The sequence below is a fragment of the Rhinatrema bivittatum genome, chromosome 3, assembly GCF_901001135.1.
Source record: "Rhinatrema bivittatum chromosome 3, aRhiBiv1.1, whole genome shotgun sequence".
Classification (NCBI taxonomy): Eukaryota; Metazoa; Chordata; class Amphibia; order Gymnophiona; family Rhinatrematidae; genus Rhinatrema; species Rhinatrema bivittatum.
Window position 1 is genome coordinate 550,339,182 of NC_042617.1, and position 25,398 is coordinate 550,364,579.

Below are 25,398 nucleotides of genomic sequence, written 5' to 3' on the forward strand. Positions count from 1 at the left end.
TTTCTATGTTAAGAGGGGCTATATGATCATAGCAACACTGAAGATAAGTCATGCAGTTGAATTTTGAATAGATTGCAGGGGAGAAAGATTATTCAGCAGGAGATCCCTGAAGATCAAGTTGCAGTTTAAATGGAAGGTGTTTTGGGGGGTATGTCAGAAAGGAAAGACAGAATTTAGTAGAGATGTGAATCGTGTCCTCGATCGTCTTAACGATCGATTTCGGCTGGGAGGGGGAGGGAATCGTATTGTTGCCGTTTGGGGGGGTAAAATATCGTGAAAAATCGTAAAAAAATCGAAAAAACGTAAAATCGCAAAACCGGCACATTAAAACCCCCTAAAACCCACCCCCGACCCTTTAAATTAAATCCCCCACCCTCCCGAACCCCCCCCAAATGACTTAAATAACCTGCGGGTCCAGCGGCGGTCCGGAACGGCAGCGGTCCGGAACGGGCTCCTGCTACTGAATCTTGTTGTCTTCGGCCGGCGCCATTTTCCAAAATGGCGCCGAAAAATGGCGGCGGCCATAGACGAACACGATTGGATGGCAGGAGGTCCTTCCGGACCCCCGCTGGACTTTTGGCAAGTCTTGTGGGGGTCAGGAGGCCCCCCCCAAGCTGGCCAAAAGTTCCTGGAGGTCCAGCGGGGGTCAGGGAGCGATTTCCCGCCGCGAATCGTTTTCGTACGGAAAATGGCGCCGGCAGGAGATCGACTGCAGGAGGTCGTTCAGCGAGGCGCCGGAACCCTCGCTGAACGACCTCCTGCAGTCGATCTCCTGCCGGCGCCATTTTCCGTACGAAAACGATTCGCGGTGGGAAATCGCTCCCTGACCCCCGCTGGACCTCCAGGAACTTTTGGCCAGCTTGGGGGGGGCCTCCTGACCCCCACAAGACTTGCCAAAAGTCCAGCGGGGGTCCGGAAGGACCTCCTGCCGTCCAATCGTGTTCGTCTATGGCCGCCGCCATTTTTCGGCGCCATTTTGGAAAATGGCGCCGGCCGAAGACAACAAGATTCAGTAGCAGGAGCCCGTTCCGGACCGCTGCCGTTCCGGACCGCCGCTGGACCCGCAGGTTATTTAAGTCATTTGGGGGGGGGGTTCGGGAGGGTGGGGGATTTAATTTAAAGGGTCGGGGGTGGGTTTTAGGGGGTTTTAGTGTGCCGGCTCACGATTCTAACGATTTATAACGATAAATCGTTAGAATCTCTATTGTATTGTGTTCCATAACGGTTTAAGACGATATTAAAATTATCGGACGATAATTTTAATCGTCCTAAAACGATTCACATCCCTAGAATTTAGTGATGTTCTAGTGGAACATGCTTTAGTAGTTTTTTTCGATCTTTGTAGAGGCAAAAAATGACCACGTTTACAGGCTGAGGGAACTGGGAGTATGAGGGCCATCCACAATACAGAAAAAGAAGGGAAAGCATATTTGAGGGGGTGGGGGGGGGGGGTTGGGTGGGAGAGGGAACCAGAACTTTCATCTGGTTCCACCTTAAAATTAAGCGGCAATAGAAGACTAGCAGGCTGAAATTTGCGACTGGATTCTTGGTTATATTTCTAATGTAGAGGTTGAGCTGGGAGTCATCAGCATAAAGAGTCATAATGAAAGCCATGTAAAGAGATCAGAGCACAGAGGGAAGAAGTTTAGAGAGAAAAGAGCCAAGGACAGAGCCTTGATGAACACAGGCTGATAGCAGAATAATGCTGGAGGAAGACCCAACTGATGATACAGTAAAGTATGACAGGAGAGGTAAGAAGATAACCAAAAATAGAGCAAAGTCCCAAAATCCAATCATGTATTGTGTCAAGGAGTAAACTCATCAATGCTGCAAAAGTAGCAGATAGGCCAAGGATGAACATAAAGAGCGTCAGCCAGATTGGAGTGGACTTGAAATCAAAGTCAAGACAGCAGAAATGAAAAGCCTATTCAAAATTTGGATGCAAAAGGGAGGAGGGAGATGGAACAATATTTAGCAGGGCAGGTAGAGTCCAGCAAAGGTTTCTTGGAGAAGCAGAGTGATCACAGCATATTTGAAGAAAGAGGGGAGAGTTACAGTGCAAGCGATCAACTGAGGATGCAACAGATAAGAAGGCGATTGCAGGGGAACTGAGGAGCTGGGTGAGAATGGAGTCAGAGGAACAAGTACCAGCCTTGCTTTAACAGAACTCAGTTCCTTTTCTAACCTTAATATGGTTCTATTCGCTCTTTGGCCTTCTGGATTATGTAGGCTGTAATCTCCCCTCATTTTAGCCTTACTTGTTTCCCAGTATAAAAGACTGAGTTTCCTTTATGTTGCTTATTCAATTTTTCAAACTCTTCCCATTTTTGTTTCAAATAGGCTTGAAATTCTCTATCCTCTGATAGATGACCTAGGAAATGTCAAAGTTGTGGGCCTTTCTGAATCCCTGAGATTTGTAATTCTAACCAGATTAAGGCATAATCAGATACTTTAGGGTTGCTAATGTCTGCTCTTATTACATTCTGAAATACGCTCTTAGAAGTCAAAACAATTCTAGACATGGTCTGATGTGCTTGGGAGATATGGATGAAATTTTTCTTTGATGGTTGTAAAATATGCCACAGATCTATTAACTGTAGATACTGACAAATAGGAAATACCCTGGTTTTTATTCAGTTTGGTCCCTGCTGTAGAAGCAGACCTGTCTCATGAGTGGTCCAAAAACACAGTTAAAGTCTCCCACCAACACAAGAAGTCCTCTCTTATGCACAACAATTTGTGTCATCAGTTTTACAAAAAAAGTATGAATAATTATTTGGAGCATAGACATTCCCAAAAGAGATTTCTCTACTAAATAACTGACATGCTACTAGTATGAAATGCCCCTCTTCATCATTATGTATATGAGTCAAGTCAAAAGGTATTTTATTAACTAATATTGCTACTCCTCCTTTCCTTTATTAGCGGGGGAAAGAAGTTTCCCTGTCCATTCCGTGTCCATTTTTTTTTTTACTTTTTCTCATTTAAATGTTTCCTTTCATAAAGGCAATTTGAATTTTTTTCCTCCGTAAGGATTGCAACATCTTTCTCTTAATCAGGGAAACTAAGCCATCTATGTTCCAAGAGGCAAACTTGATCCATTCAGCCTTATTTAATCTACACTATTAGCAATAAACATATCATGTATAAAAGGAAATACAATCTATCAGAGACCCCCCAGCCTTGAGCCCCCAACAAAATAAGTTCAATGGTGGCATTTGTCTAAACTATAAATGCCTACTCCCCGAGTTTGTCTCTACTTGCAGACCTAAAAACGATCATACGCTCTCAACCCTCACTCTCCCTTTCTCCCATTCCCAATTTAGGCACTAAAGCAAAAGTCCCTAAGGACTTAGAGATCACGAGTTGGCGCGTATGGGTGGCTCCCCCTCCAGTAATTGCTTTTTAACTGCATCAAATCTAACTTGTGCTCAACAAAATATTAACAGCCACAGACAATTCAAAATTGTGTGACTTAACATTCATCAAAAACATTATTGCTCAACTGTTAAGTCCTGAATTCAGGTGTCAATTAGTTCGTTCACAAACAAGCTGGCTTGTGCTGCAGAATCAAAGAATCGCCATACTCCGAGATTCCACCCTTAAACAAGCAGGGTAAAGCAGTGAAATTTTTATTTGATTATGTAACTCCAAACAGACCATTGCAAATTTTATTTTGTGCAACGCCAGAGTAATCCTAGAAAATCAAAATGTGAGATCCTTCATATTTCAGCTCACCTTTTTTTTCTACCTGCCTGCATAATCTCCAATTTATGTGAGAAATTCAAGAGTTTTGCGATTAATATGCATGGTCTCTCTGAAGCTCCCGGTCTAGTCCCCAGCCTAGGAGCGCGATCGACACGAAAGTTCCCCTCCAGGTGGCTATGGCCTAGTTCTTTGATTAGCCAGCCTTCCAGTAAGCAATCTTGCTTCACAGTCTTTCACTGCTTCAGGGAATCCAATAAATCTTGAATTTCTGCGATTTCAATTTTCAAGATCTTCCATTTTTTTTTCTATTTGTGAGATATTTGCAGTGAGCGCTTTGAGTTGATAGCCTTGTGTTTCCACGTCAACATCCGAAACTTGTCACTGCATTTCTTCCGTTTGTTTTTTTTTTTAATGACCAGCAAAGTTTCATTTTTAGTCGCAATTTGTTTTAGAATGTCTTCAAATTTGGTGTATAAAACCCTGACCATGGCCTCAGTTACTTCGCTCACCAGTGATGCATTCCCCAGTAACAGAGCGAGGATTGAGTGATCCATCCGCCATTTTCATCTGTCTGCTTACTACTATGTTTTTAATTTTTTTTTTTGCATATTAGAAGTCATCTCACCGCTATCTTTTATGACCAAGTTGTCCATACACTAATACATGGAGCCAGGTAGGAGTTTCTAGCAATATAAATAGTTGTAGTTTACAGGAATTAGACAATTTGCAGGAGGGGCACCCAGAAATAGCAGGACAAACATCTCGCTCGATCGCCTCACGTGATCTCCCTTATTTCAAATATTTTAATCCCGCATCATCTTCAATTCTAGGTGAACAGGCAGATAACATCCAAATCAAACCATGAAACCACATCCCCCAACACACATATACACACATACAGCCGCCTAGGGACAAACTGGCAATCTCAAATGATCTTTTTGGAGCCACTTCAATCTTTGTCTTGGGTGTCCTACAAGGCCATGTGCCCTTCCACCAGGATTGTCTTTTGTGTGACTGCAGCCACTGGTGTATCTACCTCTGGTATAAGAAACAGGCAGTCTACTTCTGCCTATTAGACTGGATAAAATACCAGCATGGAGGATTTTGGAGTTATTCCACTATAATCATCTCCCATACTGATGGGTGAAGAGAAGACTTCTTAATCCCTGTTAAAATTGTATCTCCTGATGGGGCTGCTTCCCTTCCCTGTTGATCTAAAAGTTTCAGAGATGGATTACTTGGAACATAAGCACAACAGTTCAGCCTTCCTAAAGAGCTTCACTACAGCATCCTTCACTCCAAGTGATGTCATTTCTGCTTCTTCAGAGCCTTTCCCTGACTCCTGGGTCACTCTGGATGCTGTGGGAGGTCCAAGAGTGGTCCTGAGTAGGACCTTTATCTGATTTTATCTAGGGTCTCTTTAAACCTGGAGACTGTTCTTCTCCAGGCTCGGGGTTAACTCTTACCTCCTCCTGTGGTGCCTGAGGAAACAGACTCCTTTGCGATCTCACAGTGCTCCCACTATTGGGTGCTAGGCCTTCTCAGACCAAACCCAAATGGGAACTTGATTTGTTTTCCCACAGGGAAAGAAGAAGAACAGCCAGTCCTTGCAGTTATCTCCATTTTTTTGGCTGTCGATCTGCTGGACCATCATCCTGGGAGTTTAGCCTTCCCCCACATCCCTTCCTTTGCTGGAGGAAGAGAACTACTGACAGCTTTTCCTGATGCACCTAGCTGTATAGGGAAACAGGACATCAGAAAAAACTTGTGTTCTCTGCCTCCACCTGCTGGTGAATGAGGATAACCCATTCTTCTGGAGTGGTCTGGCAGGGCATTAAGAAAACTTTTCTGTGTGCTGTATTCCATTCAGTAGAAAAAAAAAGTAGTTAATATGGTAAAAATGGAATTCAATTTTACAAAATAAAATATTGGGAGTGGGGTGGGACTCAGAGCCCACATGAAACTATTTGTGGGGGATGGGGGGATTGATGTGATAAAGTTTGAAAACCACAGATCTTACAGTAGTGTTGTTTCATAGAGAAATTCAAGCTAAAATCAAGACAAATACCCTCCCCCAAAACACAGTTTCCACTTTTAAAAAAGCATTATAAATATCTGTAGTATTTCACAGCTTTATGAGACTATATCTGATTTTTTATAAACCTTAAGGCCGGACGCCTGATAGAATCAAATCTCAAAAAAGAAGGAAAGTCTCCAGATTCCAATATTTCTTTGCATACAATAACCATTACTGCAATTTTAAACTTTCTACCAGGAGTAAAAAAATGACAGTTTTGAACACAATATGGATAGAAACCTTTTCAGGGCCAAATGCCAAAATGTCTCTGAACAGAAAAGATTTCCGAAAGCACTGGAGTAACATTCTACTCATGTAACTTACATTCCATGCTCATTTTACTGAGCACGTATCCCTGAACATTCGAATAGGAGCCATGGCACCTCACGGTCATATGGTACAGATCTTTCCAGTTATAAAGGTAAACAGACGCCACACTTGACTCCTCGGGCACTGCAAAAGAAAAAAGCTGAGCAATTATTTCTTTATGTACAACTGCAGCAAACTATTCTCAATCCCTCCCACCCAAACAAACTTGGCATACAACGCTCCCTAGTATCAAGAGAGATTCACTTAAGCAACAATTGTCAAAAAAAAAAAGGAACATGCAAAGGACGGGTATGCAGAACAAAAAATGCCATTGCAATCTGTGGAGGGGAGATTTCAGAGTGAATTTTGTTATTTATTTCAGGAAATAGTGTGCACTATTTGCCAATACATCCCCCATTGTCCAAGCAACACAAGATGCAGAGGGGAAAGCAGCTAGAACCTGCCTCTTCCCCTGTTCAGCTTTTAGCAAGTATTTTACAGGTCAGGAGGGGAGAAGGGGGCACTTGGAGTATTATGTGAAGCTGGGAGGAGGCACTGTAGGGATCCGTGCTGCAGCTATCATTTTTTTTTTTTTAAACTGAAGGGTATGGTTGGGTTTTGAGAAGGAGGAAATTGGACAACTCATTTTGTATGAGGATTGGATGGCAAAGAAGGGGCATCCAGGGGTAGGTGGGGACAGCAGCAGCAGCAGGTAACAATTACTTTCTATGGAAATGGAGGGCTTTCGGCAGAGACAGTTGACAACTGTTTTATTTTGTAATGCAGGGAAGTGGGGACATCAGGTGTATGATTTTTTTTTTTTTTAAATATCAAATTGCAGCAGAGCCAGGAGGTAAATGTAGGCCAACATTTCTCCCAAACCAGAGATTTAACTGCATAAGCTTAGCCAGTTAGCAATGAATATTGGTGCTGCCCAGTTAAACATAAGCCCCCCACCTCTAGAATACCTCTCACCCTTTATCTGTTTAGCTGGCTAAATCTTACCCGATTAAGGTAGGGGGTAGGAATATACATGTCAAGGTTTTTCTCTGGGTAACTTGAAAGTTACTCAGACAAAATCCTTTGAATATTGATCTCTATAATTAAGGGGGAAGGGGAAGGGGGAAAACACCTATTTGGTCAGATGCTTTCACAAATCATCTTTACATTGTAGCAGTCGAGAATATTTTCATGCTACCATATAAAAGCAATTATATATTCTCAACCCATTACAGGCATTAAATTCCTTTCATTTACTCAACTTTTTGCATGGCCTTAAAATGTCAAATAAAGAAACACCAAACTTCAGAGCTATGGAATACCAGCCAGATTAAGCTAGTCTCTTCACTTCAGAAGATAAATACTTAATATCCTACCCCAATACCTTATATTTCCCATGCCAGGTACCATTTTCTGGTCATCTGCTGATGTACAGTACAATGCTGAACACAGCAGCAAGCATGGTTGTGTCCATGAAGTTAGCAAGTAGCACATTTAAGACTAATCGGAGAAAATTCTTTCACTCATCGCATAATAAAGCTCTGGAATTTGTTGCCAGAGGATGTGGTTAGTGCAGTTAGTATAGTTGGTTTCAAAAAAGGTTTGGATAAGTTCTTGGAGGAGAAGTCCATTAACGGCTAGTAATCAAGTTTACTTAGGGAATAGCCACTGCTATTAATTGCATCAGTAGCATGGGATCTTCTTAGTGTTTGGGTACTTGCCTGGTTCTTGTGGCCTGGTTTGATCTCTGTTGGAAACAGGATGCTGGGCTTGATGGACCCTCGGTCTAACCCAGCATGGCAATTTCTTATGTTCTTAAGATAGCTGCCTTTTTGGTTCTTAAAATGACACTTCTAAAACTTGGCTGTGCTGAGAGGAGAGTATTTTTTGTAACTACATTTCCTCTAGGTGTTAGCAACTACAAATGGTTATGGCGACAAATCCTTAGGGTCCAAAAGAATGAAAATGGATGTTGCACCCATTTCAGCTGTGCACTGCATTACAAAAACAGATTTGTGTTTCTCATAGTGCAACAACGAAATTAACACATACACAAAAGAAAAACTATATTTTATGCGACGAGGGCCCTAGATCAGGTGCTGCTCACTAGAAATTGGCCCTATTGGGGCTATCAACTTTTTCAGTTGTGGGCAAGAAGCTGGAGTGAAGCCTGGTTGGAGGGAGTCTTGCTCTGCAGCTATTGACCGGTGTCCAGCAAGGCTCTGGCTCCAGATTTCAATATTAGGCTCCCAGGTATCGAGCCCCCTAGGAGGAATCACAGACTACCAGGTTACCTGAATCCAATATTTTTTGGCAGGGAAGAATGTTGTATGAGGAAGCACGACAGAATATCCTCTTTTGAAGGAAGAGGACCAATTCTTTAGTCCTTACGATGGAGGGCAAGAAATAATGAAAAGGGAATGGGGCTCATGAGAGGCATCTGTCAGTCAACAGAAGAGTTGGGGGTGCAGTCAGAAAGGACTCAGAGGGGAAGAAGTGTTTTATAGAGGTGTTTCCCCTCTCTAGTATTGGAAATAGACTGTTTCTGTGCCAGGTCTACTACATCTGCTCAACCATTTTTGTATTTTAAAATCCACCCACTGGTGGGAGGGCTCCAAAACCAGCATTGGACACTCATTTTGGGTGTACCAACGTGGGTGGTTACATTCATTAAACCTGCATAGTTTTCACTGGGAATAGGGCATTCTGATGATTATGAAATAAACCCTGTGGTCTGAATAATTTCAAGTGGGTTCTTAATTCTGATATTAGACTGTACACCTTTCCTGGTAAGCTAGTAAGAAGCTCTGAATACCGGAAAGAAAATTAAAGCAGAGCAATCTTTCAGGAAAAGCCTTTAGAAAGCAAAACAAACTTCTAGAAGTCTTCAAATATAACCATCAAATACTGTAGTCTGCTTGATGAAATATTTATGGAAGATTCAGACTATATCATAACGCTAAATAGAAAACTGATTCATCTGCACGGCCAAAAACATCTGAAATTCTGCATCAGAATCAAGCCTAGGTTCTGAATGAGATTTTGCAACCAACTATTCTTGAACTGTTCTAGATAACTTGTGCAATATATCCATATTTAGACAGTAACGTTCAAACCGGCACATGGGGGCACATGTGCACGCATGCGTCAGCCTACGTCCAGGGACGCGGCTATTTTATAATTTGTGCGCGTATATGTGCGCATGTTACAAAACATGCCTGGACGTGCGCACATGTACCAAATTTTAAGTGGGTGCACACATGGGTGCCCAAATCCTGCTTCTACTGCATAAATTGAGGAATTTTAGAAGAGTCACACACAGACACCATTCATACTTTTACCAGTTTGTTTCCAGTTCATCCAGTTAAGAGATAGGTCCGCCAACCCCCCCCTTGGTTCGATAGCCTTCACTCCCTCCTGTTAGCCCAAACCCTTAAAAATCCATAGATCTGCCTAGTTTTATATTTTTCTCTATTTTTCTCTTTTTTTAAACTCACACAGCGTCCATAGCAGAAGTAAAGTTATGCAGCAGGGGCCTTGGTGCATGCCATATTGCGTTAAGTATTTATGCACTCATCTCTGGCTCACACCTTGAAACGCCCATGCCCTGCCCAGACCATGCCTCTTTTTGAAAACTTTCTAGATGTGTATGCTGCGGGAGATACATGCATATCTCGCTGGCCTTTAAAATCCTCTCTGTACGCGTGAGCCTGACTTATTCGTACATCCAATTAATGCACCTTAAAAATTCATCTTAACTTTCTTTAAAAAAAAAAAAAAAAAACAAAACATCCCAAGAACAGAAAAATAGGAGCTAGGCTTCAGAATGTGGCACCATAGAATCAGTAGTAGCAAATTAGTCCAGAATGTGAAACCATCTTTTGCATTAATGGGTTCTTTTTTTTTCTTACAAAAGCTCAGGATAAGCTACAGGGCAGAGACTGACCAGAACAGTTCATACAAACTGAAAGGCACTTGACGTATAATGAAGAATGAGCCTCTTGGCATTATGGAGATTTTCACTAGGACTTCTATAGGCTAAAGTGATCAGAGTGTGCAAGACCAGGATACATGGCCACGAAGAGGACGCATAAGCATCTTAGTCTATAAAAAACCACTAGGGGATTTAGCATGCTAAAACCATGTTTACCAACCTTTGTGTTTCTCCTCAAGGGCATTCTTTCTAATTCCCCAGATGTCTTCTATCACATAATCAGGCAGCTGAATAGGGGGCAAAGGAACCATTTTTTCCAAAACCAGCCACTGCATCCAGTACTTGCACAGTGGAGCACCTGAGAAGAATAGGTCTTGCAGCGGTCTGTTGTAAGGCAGTGTTTTATACAGCATCTTCCACATGTACAGAAGTCTGAAAGCATCCTTGGCAGTGCAGTTGGCACAGGAAGTTTTAATATCCAGCCCGAAAAATGCCTGCCAAAGAGAATAAAGCAAGTTAAAAAAAAAAAAAAAGGGCAAGCACTGAAACATTTCAGAAACCATCTTCTATATTAAATATTCAGAAGCAAATATTAGCTTATAGTCACACCTTTAAAACAAAAAATACAACTCCAACAAAAAAAAATCATACTATTGGGAGTTTCCCTACACAAATAATTAAAAATCTACTCTATTTATTTAGCATTTTTTATATACCGATGTATAGCAGAGTTGCCTTCACTCCGGTTTACATACAGAACAACTTGTTACATTGAACGATGTTTGAAATTTAAAAATATCAAAAATTAACAATGATGAGCAAAGACATAACAAGGAGTATGAGTATAACAGGATAACACAGGGTGGAAACCCTGAGTAGGTGAACAGAGATATCTGGGAACAATGAAAAACAGAGAACATCTGCATCATGAAACAGGGAGATTGATTGAAGGAGATTTTGATAGATAGCAGGCTATGTTAATGTACTATAAGTTCATTGAGTGCAGTCTTTAAAAGATTGGCTGAGTAGCCAGGTTTTTAGGTCTTTTTTGAATGATTTTAAGTTTTCTTGATTGGTGAGGAAATGAGGTAATGAATTCCAAAGTTTAGGGCCAATAATGGAAGGGCTCTGTTTCTGGTGGAGGATAATTTGGCCTGTGGGATTAATTGTAGAGCAATTCAAACTAAGATTCAAAGAACCAAATTTTATGCATTTTGTGAATATTTATATTACGCTGATTCAATTTTTCTCAGCAAATTACAACATTAATAGCATTAACTCAGACTAACCAAAAACATCATAGACAAGCCTTTTACGTAAGTAAGGTCAAAAGACCTTTAAAATCTAAACTGGTAAATATCTTAAGATCACATCATTGGTTTTTACACTCATCCTGCATCTCTAATGGCCAAAGGTCTCTAGCAAAAGACTGCCCTTTAACTTGTTACAAAAAGAACAAATAGTTCTCCTTCTCAAGCTCTAAAGGCTTCCACCACTTTGGGCCTGGATCCTGTATCTATAAGATGAGAAGGAAAGGAGTGATTTCCCTGAAGAGCGAAGAACCTTCGAGAACAGTTTCCACACATGGGGCCTCCTCATGTATGTTTTGGAAGACTTTCTTTCCCCTTCTGTCGTTTTTTCCCTGGAAGTTCCTCCACTGCATTTCTTAAGTTTCATTCCTGGATATGGGCAAGGTCGGCGCTAATTTCTTCCGGCACCGGGAAAGCGCACAGAAAAGCAGTAAAAACGGCTTTTCTGTGCACCCTCCGACTTAATATCATAGCGATATTAAGTCGGAGGTCCCGAAGAGTAAAAAAAAGTAAAAAAATAAAAAATAAAATTTGAATTCGGCCCACGGCTGTCGGGCCAAAAACCGGACACTCAATTTTGCCGGCATCCGGTTTCCGAGCCCGTGGCTGTCAGTTGGCTCGAGAACCGACGCCGGCAAAAATTGAGCATTGGCTGTCAAACCCGCTGACAGCCGCCGCTCCTGTCGGATCTACCGCCGGACCTAATTTAAATAGTGAATCGCACGCACCGGCGAGTGGCCAGTGCGCGCGCTGGGAGAGCGGGCGTTCGCCCACTCTCCCGCAAACTTTACTTATCGGCCCGTTAGTTCTCTTTTCTTTTTAATCCCAATTGCATTTCTCATGTTGTGTTTATAATTGTGTGCAGCCAGCTTGGTGGCTCAGCAAATAATGCTATATCCTGCAGGAGATTCTGCTTCAATTACAAGCTCAGCATCCTCCACTAGACAAGAAGATGGGGAAGCTGTGGAACCCATGTTCATAGTCCCTGGTTGGGGGGGGGGGACGGACGGACAGATGGAGCCCTAGTTATGTGCAACAACCTTAATGGGCCAAGTTCAGGGCACACATGTCCCATCTACATCGGTGTGAGCTATAAGCCTCCAATTCAAACAGAAGAGCTGGACAGAGGATCTGATCGAAGATATTGAAAAGATGGGAAAGATGGGAAAGAAGGGATAAGTGTTGCTTGTTGGAGATTTTAATCTGCTTTCTCCAGTGCGGCTATATCCTTTTTGAGATGTGGTGACCAGCACTGCTCACAGTATTCAAGGTGCGGTCTCACCTTGGAGTGATGCAGAGGCATTGTGGCATCCTCTGTTTGCCTTTCCCATCCTACTAGTTCCTAGCATTGTTGGCTTTTTTGATCGCCACAGCACACTGAGCTGGCATTTTCGGTGTATTGTCCACTCTGATACCTGAATCTCTTTCCTGGGTGGTAACTCCTAGGAGAGAGCCTGGCATTGTGTGACTACAGTGGGGATTGTTTTTCCCGTGTGCATCACTTTGCACTTGTCTGCACTGGATTTAGTCTGCCATTTGGAGGCCCAGTCTTCCAGTCTCGCGAGGTCCTCCTGCAATTCATCTTAATCCGCTTGACTTAGAAAATAGTCACTGCTATTACTAGCATCAATAGCGTGGGATATACTTAGTTTATGGGTACTTGCTTCTCTGTTTTAGATTTGTTACTTCCCCTAAGTTTCTTTCCTAGTTCTCTTTTCTTTTTGGCCTGGATTGGCCACTGTTGGAAACAGGATGCTGGGCTTGATGGACCCCTAATCTGACCCAGTATGGCATGTTCTTATGCCGGATGTAGACTGGAGAATTCCTTCCGTGGAATCTACGAGAAATAGAGATAGTGGATGCCCTCCATGGGGCTATGCTCAAATGGTAATGGATCCCACGAGGAAGGGTGTAATTCTTGACCTAGTGCTCACAAATGGGGATAATGTTTCTAATGTCCAGACAGGGGCACACCTGAGTACAAGTGATCATCAGACAGTATGATTTGATATTGTGAATAAGATACAAAGAAGTCACACGAAGACCCGAGTTTTGAATTTCAAATATATAGACTTTGACAAAATGGGGATGTACCTGGAGGAAGAACTAGAAGACTGGGAGAAAATGGGTGAGGTGGAACAGGGAGCTAAATTACAAGGAGCTATTACAAAGGCAACAAACCTATATGTTCGAGAAGTAAACAAATGCTCAAGGAAAAAGAAACCAATTTGGTTCTCAAAGGAGGTAGCTGCAAAAATAAAGACAAAAAGATCAACATTCAGTAAGTATAAAGGATCCCAAAAAGAGGAACATAGGGAACAATACTGGTGAAAATGAGGGAGACTAAAAGAAATCAGAAAATCGAAAGGTCAAGCAAAAGAAAGGATTGCCCAAGAGATAGAGAGGTGACAAAACATTTTTCAGATATATAAGAGAAAGAAGGAAAGCCCGAAGCAGTATAGTGAAATTGAAAAGTAATGAGGAGCAAGGTGTCAAGAAAGACATGGAAATGGCGAAAATATTAAAACAAATACTTCAGTTCGGTGTTCACTAAAGAAGATCCTGGAGAAGGCCCGTTTCTGGTTGACAAGACTGTAGAAGGTAATGGGCTATACAATTCCTTTTACAGAAGAGTATGTATGGGAAGAGCTAGGAAAACAATGTGGACAAGCCCATGGGGCCGGATGAGATACATCCCAGGACACTACAAGAACTCAGATATCCTGGCAGGTCGGCTATGTGACCTGTTCACGAGACACCTGAAAATGGAAGTGGTGCCCCAAGACTGGAGAAGAGCGGTTGTGGTCCCGCTTCATAAGAATGGTAGCAGAAAGGAGGCTGGAAACAACAGTCTGGTTAGCCTCACCTTGGTGGTGGGAAAAGTAATGGAGTTGCTGCTGAAAGAAAGGAGACCGAACTATCTACAGTCCAGTAAGTTGTTGGACCCAAGGCAGCATGGATTCACCAGAGGAAGGTCCTGTCAGACAAATCTGATTTTTTTTTTTTTATTTGGGTGACTAGAGAATTGGATCGAGGAAGAGCACTCGATGTCATCTACTTGGATTTCAGCAAAGCTTTTGATACCATCCCACATAGGAGGCTTGTGAACAAAATGAGAAGCTTCAGAGTGAATGCCAAGGTGATGGCATGGATTACAAACTTATTGTCTGATAAGGGGCAGCTTGTAATGGAAAATGGAACCTAATCTGACGAGAGCTGTGTTAAGTGGAGTGCCACAGGGATCAGTTTTGGGACAGATTCTGTTCAATATCTTTGTGAGTGACATTAGGGAAGGGATATAAGGTAATGTTTGTCTATTTAAGAATGATACCAAGATCTGCAACAGAGTGGACACACCTGAAGAAGTAGAGAGGATGAAAAGGGATTTATGAAAGCTTGAGTGGTCAAAGATTTGGCAGCTGGGATTCAATGCCAAGAAATGCAGCGTCATGCATCTGGGATGCAGTAATCCAAAACAGCTGTATGTGATTGGGGTGGGGGGGGGGGGGGGAGCTGATGTGGACAGACCAAGAGTGGGATCTTGGGGTGAAAATCTCTGGCGATCTGAAGATGGTGAAGCAATGTGACAAGGCAAAAGCTAAAGCCAGAAGAATGCTGAGCTGCATAGAGAGGAATAACCAGTAAGAAAATGGAGATGGTGATGCCCTTGCAAAGGTCCTTGGTGAGACCTCACCTGGAGTATTGTGTTTAGTTCTGGAGCCCTTATTTCAAAAGGGATAGAGACAGGATGGAGGTGGTCCAGAGAAGGGCTACCAAAATGGTGAGGGGTCAGTATCAGAAAATCTATGAGTAGAAACTGAAGGATATGAATATGTATACCCTGGAAAAGAGGCAGCACAGGGGCGATATATACAGACTTTCAGAGACTTGAAAGGTTTTAATGATGTACAAATGTCAAACCTTTTCAGCTGGAAAGAAATCAGCACAATTAGAGGTCACAAAATGAAACTCCAGGGAGGACTTCTCAGAATCAACATCAGAAAATATTTCTTCACAGAGAGGGTGGTGGATGCCTGGAATGCCCTTCTGGAGGTGGTGAAAACCAAAACAATGAATTCAAAAGGGCATGGGATAACAACTGTGGATCTCTAAAGGCTAAAGGATGGAAATGAAGAAAAGAGTGTATGGAGTAGCTTGCTGGTGCAGTGGTTACTACTCATAACCAATAAGCTTTGATACTGTTGATGATTTACTCCATTATTCTCTGCTTCAATGGCAGGGGGGAAAGGGGAATTTGATTTGTACAGTGACCGAGGGTCTAGGGAAACAAGTATGGGAATAACATGCTGATGCAGCGGTTATTATTCTTAACCAATAAGATTAATACTTTGACGCAACTCCAACACTGCTCTCTGCTTCAATGGTAAGGCACAACAGGGAATTGAACTCAAACAGCAACCAACGAGGGTCCTGACTTTTAAGGTTTGGGAAACTGATAAGCGTAATCCTACTGGGCAGACTGGATGGACCATTTGCCCCGGTTCATGCTAGATTCATACATTACATGTGACAGTATCATGCTTGTGTATTGTTCTGTAAGTACCAGCAGAGCAGCACCTTAATTTCCTTAGATTCATACTGCCCAGTTTAAGGAGGAGCATTCCAAAAGTCATAAATGCCAACACCTCCCCAACAATTAAATTACTCTTTCTTGGTTCTGATTTTTAAACTATTGTTTTAAATTGCCAACTAAACTATCCAATTTTGTTTGCTATTAAATGCCACATAAATTTAAATGGCTTAAATGTATCGTAGTTTAGCTGGAATGTTTCAGCCAACATGAACAAAGCTGTTTGATGTGTTAACGAGCACTATAATGTCCCATTATTCAAGCCAGGTTTTTCTTGCAGAAAAAATGCCTCCACAAAGGTTTAAGACTTCGCATCTTGAACATATTTTCCTACCCTTGCAGGGCTCTCTGCACCAGTGACAAGGGGCCAAAGATGCATCTACTTTTCATTACATAAGTTTTGCATTTTACAGATACATTTTTTTAAATCTAAAAAATGGCATATCAGCAAGCTTGATGCAGATTTAAGAAAAGAACATAACTTCTTTTAGACCTCAAAACATGAAAGCCAAAGGGTACACATTTACCAAATATCATGATCTAAAGACTCATGTACAATATACAATAGTGCTAGATGTTACTGGCCAATGCAGACAACATTGTGATTCAAACTTTTCCCTGCAGAAGTGTGCTAATCTCAGTCAACACCGCACACCTACTGCATCATGTATCATGGCCAGCCACATTATTACTAACAAGTCCCCACTATCACTCATGATCCCAGTTAAGGCTGCTGAAGCAAAAGGCAAGGATGGCCAATGAAGCAAAAGGCAAGGATGTAACTTACACAGTCTACTGCCAAAACAAACAAAAAGGTTAGAAAACTTAAACAAAAAAGACCCTAGGAATTTCACCTTTTAATTTTTAGTAACCATCATATCGGTAGTGCGCTTCAATGGGCCTGTTCTACGAAAGCTAAATCCCGCTGTTGATTGGTTGGCACAAACCAGTGGATTTGTAATTAATGAGTTCCTACTGGTGGCTATTTTTTGCCATTAAGAACAAAAATGGAAGAGAGGCAGGAAGCATAATCAAGAGTCTGATCCTTTGTTTAAGCTTTTGCAAATATTAAATCATTTCTTTGCTGCTGCTAATGGCCTCTAAACAGCACTAGAAAGGCCTGGCAACATGGAACCCTTTCTTTCTCCACCACCATCCCATAGCATTTGTTTTACACATCAGCTTTTCTGGTAATTTATATTCCACGCATTAAGAAGGGTGGAAGGAAGGCAACATGATTACTGTCATGGTTAAAAGGTGAGATGAAAGAAGCTATTTTAGCCAAAAAAAAAAATCCTTCAAAAATTGGAAGGATCCATCTGAAGAAAATAGGATAAAACATAAGCTTTGTCAAGTGTAAAACATTGATAAGACAGGTAAAGAGAAAATTTGAAATGAAGTTGGCCACAGAGGCAAAAACTCAAAAACCTTTTAAAATATATCCGAATCAAGAAACCTGTGAGGGAGTCGGTTGGACCATTAGATGACTGAAGGGTTAAAGGAGCTCTTAGGGAAGATAAGGCCATTGCAGAAAGACTAAATGAATTCTTTGCTTCCGTGTTTACTAATGAGGATGTTGGGGAGATACCAGTTCCGGAGATGGTTTTCAAGGGTGATGAGTCAGACGAACTGAACCAAATCACTGTGAACCTGGAAGATGTAGTAGGCCAGATTGACAAACTAAAGAGTAGCAAATCACCTGGACCGGATTGTATGCATCCTAGGGTACTGAAGGAACTCAAAAATGAAATTTCTGATCTATTTAAAATTTGTAACCTATCATTAAAATCATCCATTTTGCCTGAAGACTGGAGGGTGGCCAGTGTAACCCCAATATTTAAAGAGAGCTCCAGGGGCAATTTGGGTAACTATATACTATTGAGCCGACCTTTGGGTCGGCGCTAATTTCTTCCGGCACCGGGAAAGTGCACAGAAAAGCAGTAAAAACTGCTTTTCTGTGCACCCTCCGACTTAATATCATGGTGATATTAAGTCGGAGGTCCCGAAGAGTAAAAAAAGTTTAAAAAATTTGAATTCAGTCTGCGGCTGTCAGGTCAAAAACAGGACACTCAATTTTGCCGGCGTCCGGTTTCCAAGCCCGTGGCTGTCAGCGGGCTCGAGAACAGACGCCGGCAAAATTGAGCGTCGGCTGTCAAACCCGCTGACAGCCACCGCTCCGGGCTAAAAGGAGGAGCTATGGACGCGCTAGTGTCCCTAGCGCCACCTTTTGCCCGATTCTACCGCACCACCTCATTTGAATACTGCATCACGCGCGCCGGGAGTGCGGGCGTTCGTCCGCTCTCCCGCATTTTTATTGAATCGGCCTGTATTTATTTATTTATTTATTTTTATTTAACAACTTTTCTATACCGACATTAAAATACACATCATATCGGTTTACATTGTAACAAAAGGTTGAAATTACATAGAACATGGGAGGGGAGAACCAGGAGAATATATGAGAACGAGAGTAAGGGCTCTAGGTAGAGCCTGGAAAATTCAAGCACGGGGAAAGGGGAGAGGGAGATAAACATATTTACAAACATGTATGTGAGTTATCATCTAGTACTGGCTATGTATATTTGCATACCCTGTCTATTCACTATCTACAGTCTCTTTGCAGCTCAGCAACCTTGGAATCGCAGTTCCGGTATCTGAGGGACTTCAGCCCTGCCGGGCATACCAGCTCACTACTGCCACCTCTGGTGGTTATACTACCTATCTAATAAAAGAACTAACTGTGTCTGTCTCCATACTCCAGCCTAGCCGGTGGTCCCTCTCAGGACTCCCTCCTGGGGGCATTGTCATCTGCCAACGGCCCAAGGATTCACCTATCTACTTTCTGTCCAGCTGAGCACCATCTCTAGTACTCCGCTGGTACAGATTGCCAACTCTGCAGTGTACATCATAACATGTTTTAAATAAATAATAAATGTTGCCATTCCTTAGTAGACCCATAGAAGGCAGTTCACTACAGATTGCTACTCCTCCCCTTTGGGGACTGCTATTCTCATCTGCTGGCTCCTCCCATCCGCATAGCAAATCCCAATAGATTGCTAACCTGCTAGCAGATCCCACAACACACACTAGCAAGACGACAAGGAATTTCAGATAACCGAGGAGCATGTAACAAATGTCTAGGAGGCAAGAGACTGCTATCCTTGCCTCAGAATTCTCCACCTCTAAAGGCTGGAAGAGATTCAGACAGTTAAATGAAAAGGTGACATTAGCTTGGGCAAAAAGGTCAGGATCCGCTGAAAAGTAACAGTTAGCTGAGAACATTAGATAAAGCTTGCAATTTTCCCTCTAAAGCCTTTACAAAGAAAAGTGCCCATCCTTTTAGCCTGTACCAGGCCCAACCCTGGGAGCCATCTACCAGGGAGCTGACATATTTAGGCCCATTGAGAAACATGGGATCAGCCCAGAGGGCTTGCTCAACCTGGGAGAAATACCTTAGTAGGCTGGCTCAACTGGGGAATCAGCCCAGCAGCAGGTAAGCTCATCCAGGCTGAGTACTAACCTAGACTCAAGGAGATAGAATCTAAATGCACCAACCTTTACATATCCAAATGCTGGTGACAGACTACTGGCAACACACCTTCCTTATAGCCAGGGATGATATAGGAAAAAGGTATACCTTCTGTCTTCATCAACTGAAGTGGGAAATCCCATTTGTAAGGATTGGTCTTGCAGCAAATGAGAAATTTTGTTTATTCACATAAATCCGAAGAATAGGAGTCCTGCACCACAAACTCTAGTTTCAGCCCATAGACTAACATTAGCCCAAATAACTTTACTCCAGCTCTGACAAGGAGTTACAGTTCCAGCATTAAGAAGACATGGGTTGAAGTCTCTTGGGGGAATTCTGCATTGCTCCCCACACGATTAGACACAGGGACCCGGAAGCAGCAATCGCAGTGGAGGCCTGCACAGGCTGAAAGAAGACGGAAAATTGTCTGAGTCCGCTGGAAAGAAAGGAGTAGCAGTGGGTTGGAAGTGTTGAGACAATGTTGGCCCATGCAGGCCAGAATAGATAGGCCTGCAACATGAGCTTTGGCCCGAACGAGAGAGAAAGTAGTTGGGGGGGACAGGTGGTGCCTGAACAGTTGAGAAGACAGCGAGTTTAGGGGGTGGGGGAGGGGGGAGAGGGTGGACAGAGTTGGGGATCTTGCTAAAGAGGGAGTGGCATACAGACAAAGTTAGGGGATATTACTACAGCTGTGGGGCACAGAAATCTAGGGGGTCTTGTCTGTCTCTTCCCAGGAGTCGAGCCTGAAGGACAGGGAGGGCAGATAGAGAAAACTAGGGGAAGGGCCTGCTGGGGTAAGGGGAGAGAATGGGGGAGAAGGACAGAGCGTTGAAGAGGGGTTAGTCATCTTGAAGACGACTTCCTGGGGGGAGGGGGGAGATAAAACAGTAGGGAGGGGGGTTAACTTGATGGGGCAGAGAAAGAAAACTGATGGGAGGAGGAAGAGGTAGTGAGCGAATTGAGTAGGATATGACCTGAAGGGGAGGAGAGAACAAGCATGGGGGAAGGGGTTCAAGCCATAAGGAGGCGAGAGCTGGGGAGTGTCACTGAGCCTGGGGAAGGGGAGAGCAACTGGAGGGTTCAGGCCTTATAATGTCAAAATTCTACACAAAAATGTAAATATTTTGCATCTGAGCAAAAACATTTCTGTACTGAATTATGAATTGTTGCTCAAAGACAGGGATTACATTGTTTTAGCTGAACAAATGAAGTCTGAAGAGTTTTCAAATATTGTGTGTAGAGTTTAATTTATTTTGTGCACAATTCTTCCCAGGAGTACCTTGCATCTCTGCATTGGGGAAATAGCTAATCCTTAACTAACATGAAATTTAATTGGAAGAGCACTAATCTGTGTGCACACTTTTTACACCAGTTTGAGTGCACTTTTCTTTTTGCACTAGATTCCTTGTTGAACTCAAAGTAAAGCCTGCACACAATAAGTGTGTACACATTTGCAAGTAAAACTGGGTGCACAGTCAAGTGCACTTTATTACAATGAAACCAAAAAGCTAAGTTCTACCATATTTTCCTGCTTTTTGCTATCCAAATTTGCAGTTGGTGGTGGAGGAAAAACTTCAGTGAGCTCTTCTGCTGGTTTGGGCGCACAATTAAACTCTGAAATTTGTTGCTAGGGGATGTGGGTAGTGCAGTTAGTGTAGCTGTGTTTAAAAAAGGATTGGATAAGTTCTTGGAGGAGAAGTCCATTACCTGCTATTAAATTGAGTTGACTTAGAAAATAGCCACTGCTATTACTAGTAACAGTAACATGGAATAGACTTAGTGTTGGGTACTTGCCAGGTTCTTATGGCCTGGATTGGCCACTGTTGGAAACAGGATGCTGGGCTTGATGGACCCTTGGTCTGACCCAGCATTGCATGTTATGTACTTGTGGAGAAAGCACTCCAAAGTGCTAGAGGTATATGTTTCTGAGCAGCACTTATTGGGTACTGGAAACAGGACTAACCATCCTAGGACTAACATCACAGAGCACATTACAGCCATTTGCAAAGTATCCAATATTCAGTTTTGGAAACATGGTTATCGATTTTCAGCAATTCAGTTCTTTGCAATATCTATGCATTGAGTTCTTATAATCATATTTTTTTTTTCAGATTATACATTTGAATTAAAAATACCATGTCCCCCAGATTAAAAGACACTTACTAGGGTTAGTAATACTCAACTCTGAAAATGTGTTACAATGATTAGTGCGGCAGCAACATATAAACTAGTATTGGTCAGCCTGCTGAGCCTGTTGCTTCAGTTTAAGGATCTGTGATACCGTATCACACATCAAGTCATTTTCATTTTGTGAGCCTGGAGTCTGAGCTGAGTGGAAGATGGTCCCTTCTCAACATGCCAGTTGAGGTAGGAACCCATAAAATATAAAGGGTTAATACCCTGTCACAAATGCCAGTCATTGAAGCATAACACCTATGCCAAAAACAGCAGTAGAAAGGGTACAACAAAACAATCAAATGTGAAGCAAGAAACCCTTCAGGTCACTAGTAAGCAGGTGGCAACAAAACTTATACATTTTCAAGTTATTGCAAAAACTGCATACCTCCCCCTTAGGGTTTATTAAAATAGCAGATCCCTCTGGACATAATATAAGAAGTGCCATGCTGGGTCAGACCAAAGGCCATTGAGCCCAGCATCCGGTCTCTGACAGTGGCTAACCTGGGTCACTTGGCAGTACCTTGCAGAACCCAATGGGAAATTCCATTCCATACTGCTCCCCTCCAGGTGGACACCCCCCAAGTTTATCTGGTTCATAGATATTAAAGGAAAAGCTCTCCAGAAACTTCCACAGGTTGTATGTGCAACCTGTGGACCTAGTTGTATGTGCAACCTAGTTCAATATATTATCTGTTTTATGTAAGGGCCTTGCCCAATGGTTTTGTGTTCACTGTAAACCGATGCGATGTGCGAACGGTCATCGGTATAAAAAAAACGTTAAATAAATAAATAAAAAATAAAATGTGCATGGACTTTAAACATGCTTTCTTAAATCTGACAGAACACTTACTGCAAGCTATCAGTCTACCTATGAACGGTCTTTTTACAAATCCTAGTTATAAACTATCCCAAGTTCTTGCTACTTACGTTTTGTAGTCACGTGCACTTAAATACATTTTCAGATTCTCAGCTTGGCTTTCATAACATATCACACATATGGTTGATTTTCCCTCCGCTATATCTTTCCATACAGAAAAATAAATGTAGCATTTAATTATAAGGGAGGTTCAGCACCTGGCGTCTACATGCGTCATCTTTTAGTGACAGTAGTTTTGAAGAAAAATGTAAAAACAAAATCTGTCTTTCTCCCATGTCTTCTACCATGGTGACAGCCACTCAGTAGCATATGGAGTCTAAACTGATGTCAGTTGGATTGCAAAGTTAAGGGAACGAACACCCTGAAATCTGCTAAAGCTGTCAGATGTTCATTGCTAAATAATAATTGGGCATGGGCAGGACGAGCGGGTCCACTAAGCAAAACTAGGCAGTCGCCTAGGGTGCCAACCAGTAGGAGGCGGCAAAGAGAAGCCATGTGGGGTTGAGATGGAGCCCATCTTCCTCGCAGCCGAGAGGAGTAAAGACTTGGTGGGTCGCAAGCAGAGCGCATCCCCTTTGTGGCAGAGAGAAAACTCTTCAACAGAGAGGCACCCATCCTGCTAGCAGCCGAGAGAAGCGACTTAGCAGGCCACGAGCAGCGCCCATTCTACTCGCAGCCGAGAGAAGCGAGCGGTACCCCTGCGTGTGTATGAGACAGAGAGAGGGAGCCTGTGTGAGAGTGCATGTGTGTAAGAAAGGGAACCTGTGTATGGGTGTGTGTGTGCCAGAGAGAGAGGGAACCTGTGTAATGAGGTACGTGTGCAAGAGAGTGTGTTGGGGGGGGGGGGGGGTGTAAGAGAGAGAGCGCACACCTTTATGAGGGAATGTGTATGTGAGTGTGAGAGCGAAAGGGAGTTTGTATGAGGGTGTGAGTGTAGGAGAGTGCAATAGTGTTAGTGAGAGGGAGGAAGCCTGTGTAAGGGTGAACGAGACAAGGAACCTAAGTGGATGTGATAGAGAAGGGGCCTGTCTGAGTGAATAAGGGCATATGTATGTGAGGGAGAGAGGGTGTGAGAGCAAGAAAGCATATTTGTGTGTCTAGTAGAGTGTGCATGTATGAGAGAAAGAAGAAAGTTTGTGCACAACTACCGCTCTCCACCCCATCAGCTAATCCATGACAATCTCAGGGCATCTGGAAATCAAAAGTTCCATTTATTTATTATTGGATGTCACCATTTATCTGCTATTTTGAAATATTCGTTCTACTAGTATGGCTTTACTATTGATGTTTTATATTTCTTCATTTTATTGTTGCATAATTGTAAACTTGTGTATTTGGGTCAGTAAGGCAGGTTTACCTAAGAAGACTAATACTCTTGGGCTGTGGGAGCGGGACCCAGCGAGATTTTTGGTTTAATTGCAGACCTTTTGGCTACAATCAAGGGTGGCTAGGAAAGGAAACGTTCCTTCTTGGCGGAGATTGAATGCAGTTGCATTGGAATTCAACGCCTGCCACAATACACAAGACAAGTTGATGTTGTAACGACCATTGATTGCTAAAGCAGGAGGTTTAAGCCTCCTGCCAATCACACATTTAAAAAAAAAAAACCCCAACCAAACCCATATTACTTCAATTTAAAAAAAAAAAGATACACAAAGCTAATATTACTTGTTTTTCGGAGGAGGTGGGGTTACAATTTAAGCATGAAACTTTTCAAAAACACGTTACTAACTAATGTGTAAACCAACCTTTAAAAAGATTTAAATGTGTTTACGAATACAAACTGGAGTTTGTGACCAGCTTTAGCACAATACCACCACGATGTCCACTTTTAAACAGAAATCTGCAGGTTGATAAAAGAGAGCAAAAAGGGTGATACTAATAAACCTGTGCCGCACCGACCCGCAGCAGGTCACCCTCCTCCCCCCCCCCGCCTGACCCACAAGAGAACAAGGGAGGCTCTGACCCGGCAGTGCGCGCGCCACAGGGAGCCCGTGCTGCTGATTCGGTGCAGGGCTCTGCAGGCGCCCCCCGCCCTGCCCAGGGACACGGGGTCGAGCAGCCGCAGCACGAGCAGCAGCACCTCGTCGCTGAGCTGCAGCAGCAGCCCCTCGAAGCCGAGCGCGGGCGGCCCCGCCGACTCCATCCCAGCCTGCCGCGCGAGCATAGCGCGCGCCCCCACCCCAGTCGCTTATATGTGGGCGGGGCGGGCGAATTGCCCCACGGTGAGGCCTCCCAGGCCCAGTTAAGGTCGGAGTACTACGCAGCCATATTTTTTCTTGAAGGTTTTAGGTGCGCACCACGCATGATCCTGGTTTAGTTTTGAAGCTGGGATGTGGCAGGGTGCAGGTAGTAGAACCGTTTTTTTGTGAGGAAAGTGGTGAGATGGTTCTGAGCCTCGGAAAATTAGGTTTTCCATCCTCTTCCCTTTGGAAGACTGGGAATTTTGCATTTTGGTTGTACTCAGTGTAGACAAATGTCCTGCTTTAGTAAGAACTGTTCAGGTTTGGGGGTTTTGTTTTCTTTCAAGAAATTGACCCACGTCCTTAAGAAGGAACAAGATGTACAGTGGCGATGCCATGGCCCACCCACTTTGGGTTCAGGCCCACCCAACTGGAAGAGGCCTGTTGGAGCAAGGCTGTCGTGGGATCCCATCACAGTGACGGCGAAGATGAGCCATCAGAAGAAGCAAGGCCATCAAAGGATCCCATCCTTGCACCCGCGCAAAAGAGGCCTGGAGCTGTAATGCCACCGCAGGGTCCCATCCTCGCGATGGTGAAGAGGAGGGTTGGAGTTGCAAGGCCACCACGGGTGAGAATGGGAGCTTGAACGTGTGTTAGTGGATGAGACTGGGAGCCTGGGTGTGTGTATGTAACATAGAAACA

The 25,398-nt window shown here is 43.1% G+C and overlaps 1 protein-coding gene across 3 annotated transcripts in view; it reads right to left on the reverse strand.

Annotated features, from left to right (window-relative positions):
- Nucleotides 1–24,688, reverse strand: part of LOC115088294 — a 98,531-nt gene extending 73,843 nt beyond the window's left edge. The window contains exons 1-4 of one of the 3 annotated variants that reach the window (XM_029596433.1): nucleotides 24,480–24,686; nucleotides 24,262–24,356; nucleotides 10,249–10,522; nucleotides 6,110–6,238 (exon numbers count right to left, since the gene is read on the reverse strand). In XM_029596433.1, the coding sequence (XP_029452293.1) occupies nucleotides 6,110–6,238; nucleotides 10,249–10,450 (331 nt within the window). In that variant the 5' untranslated portion in view covers nucleotides 10,451–10,522; nucleotides 24,262–24,356; nucleotides 24,480–24,686. Of the gene's footprint in view, nucleotides 1–6,109; nucleotides 6,239–10,248; nucleotides 10,523–24,261; nucleotides 24,357–24,479 lie in introns of all 3 variants that reach the window. The other 2 variants (XM_029596432.1, XM_029596431.1) reach the window with 2 other exon arrangements.
- Between the last annotated feature and the right edge of the window lie 710 nt (nucleotides 24,689–25,398).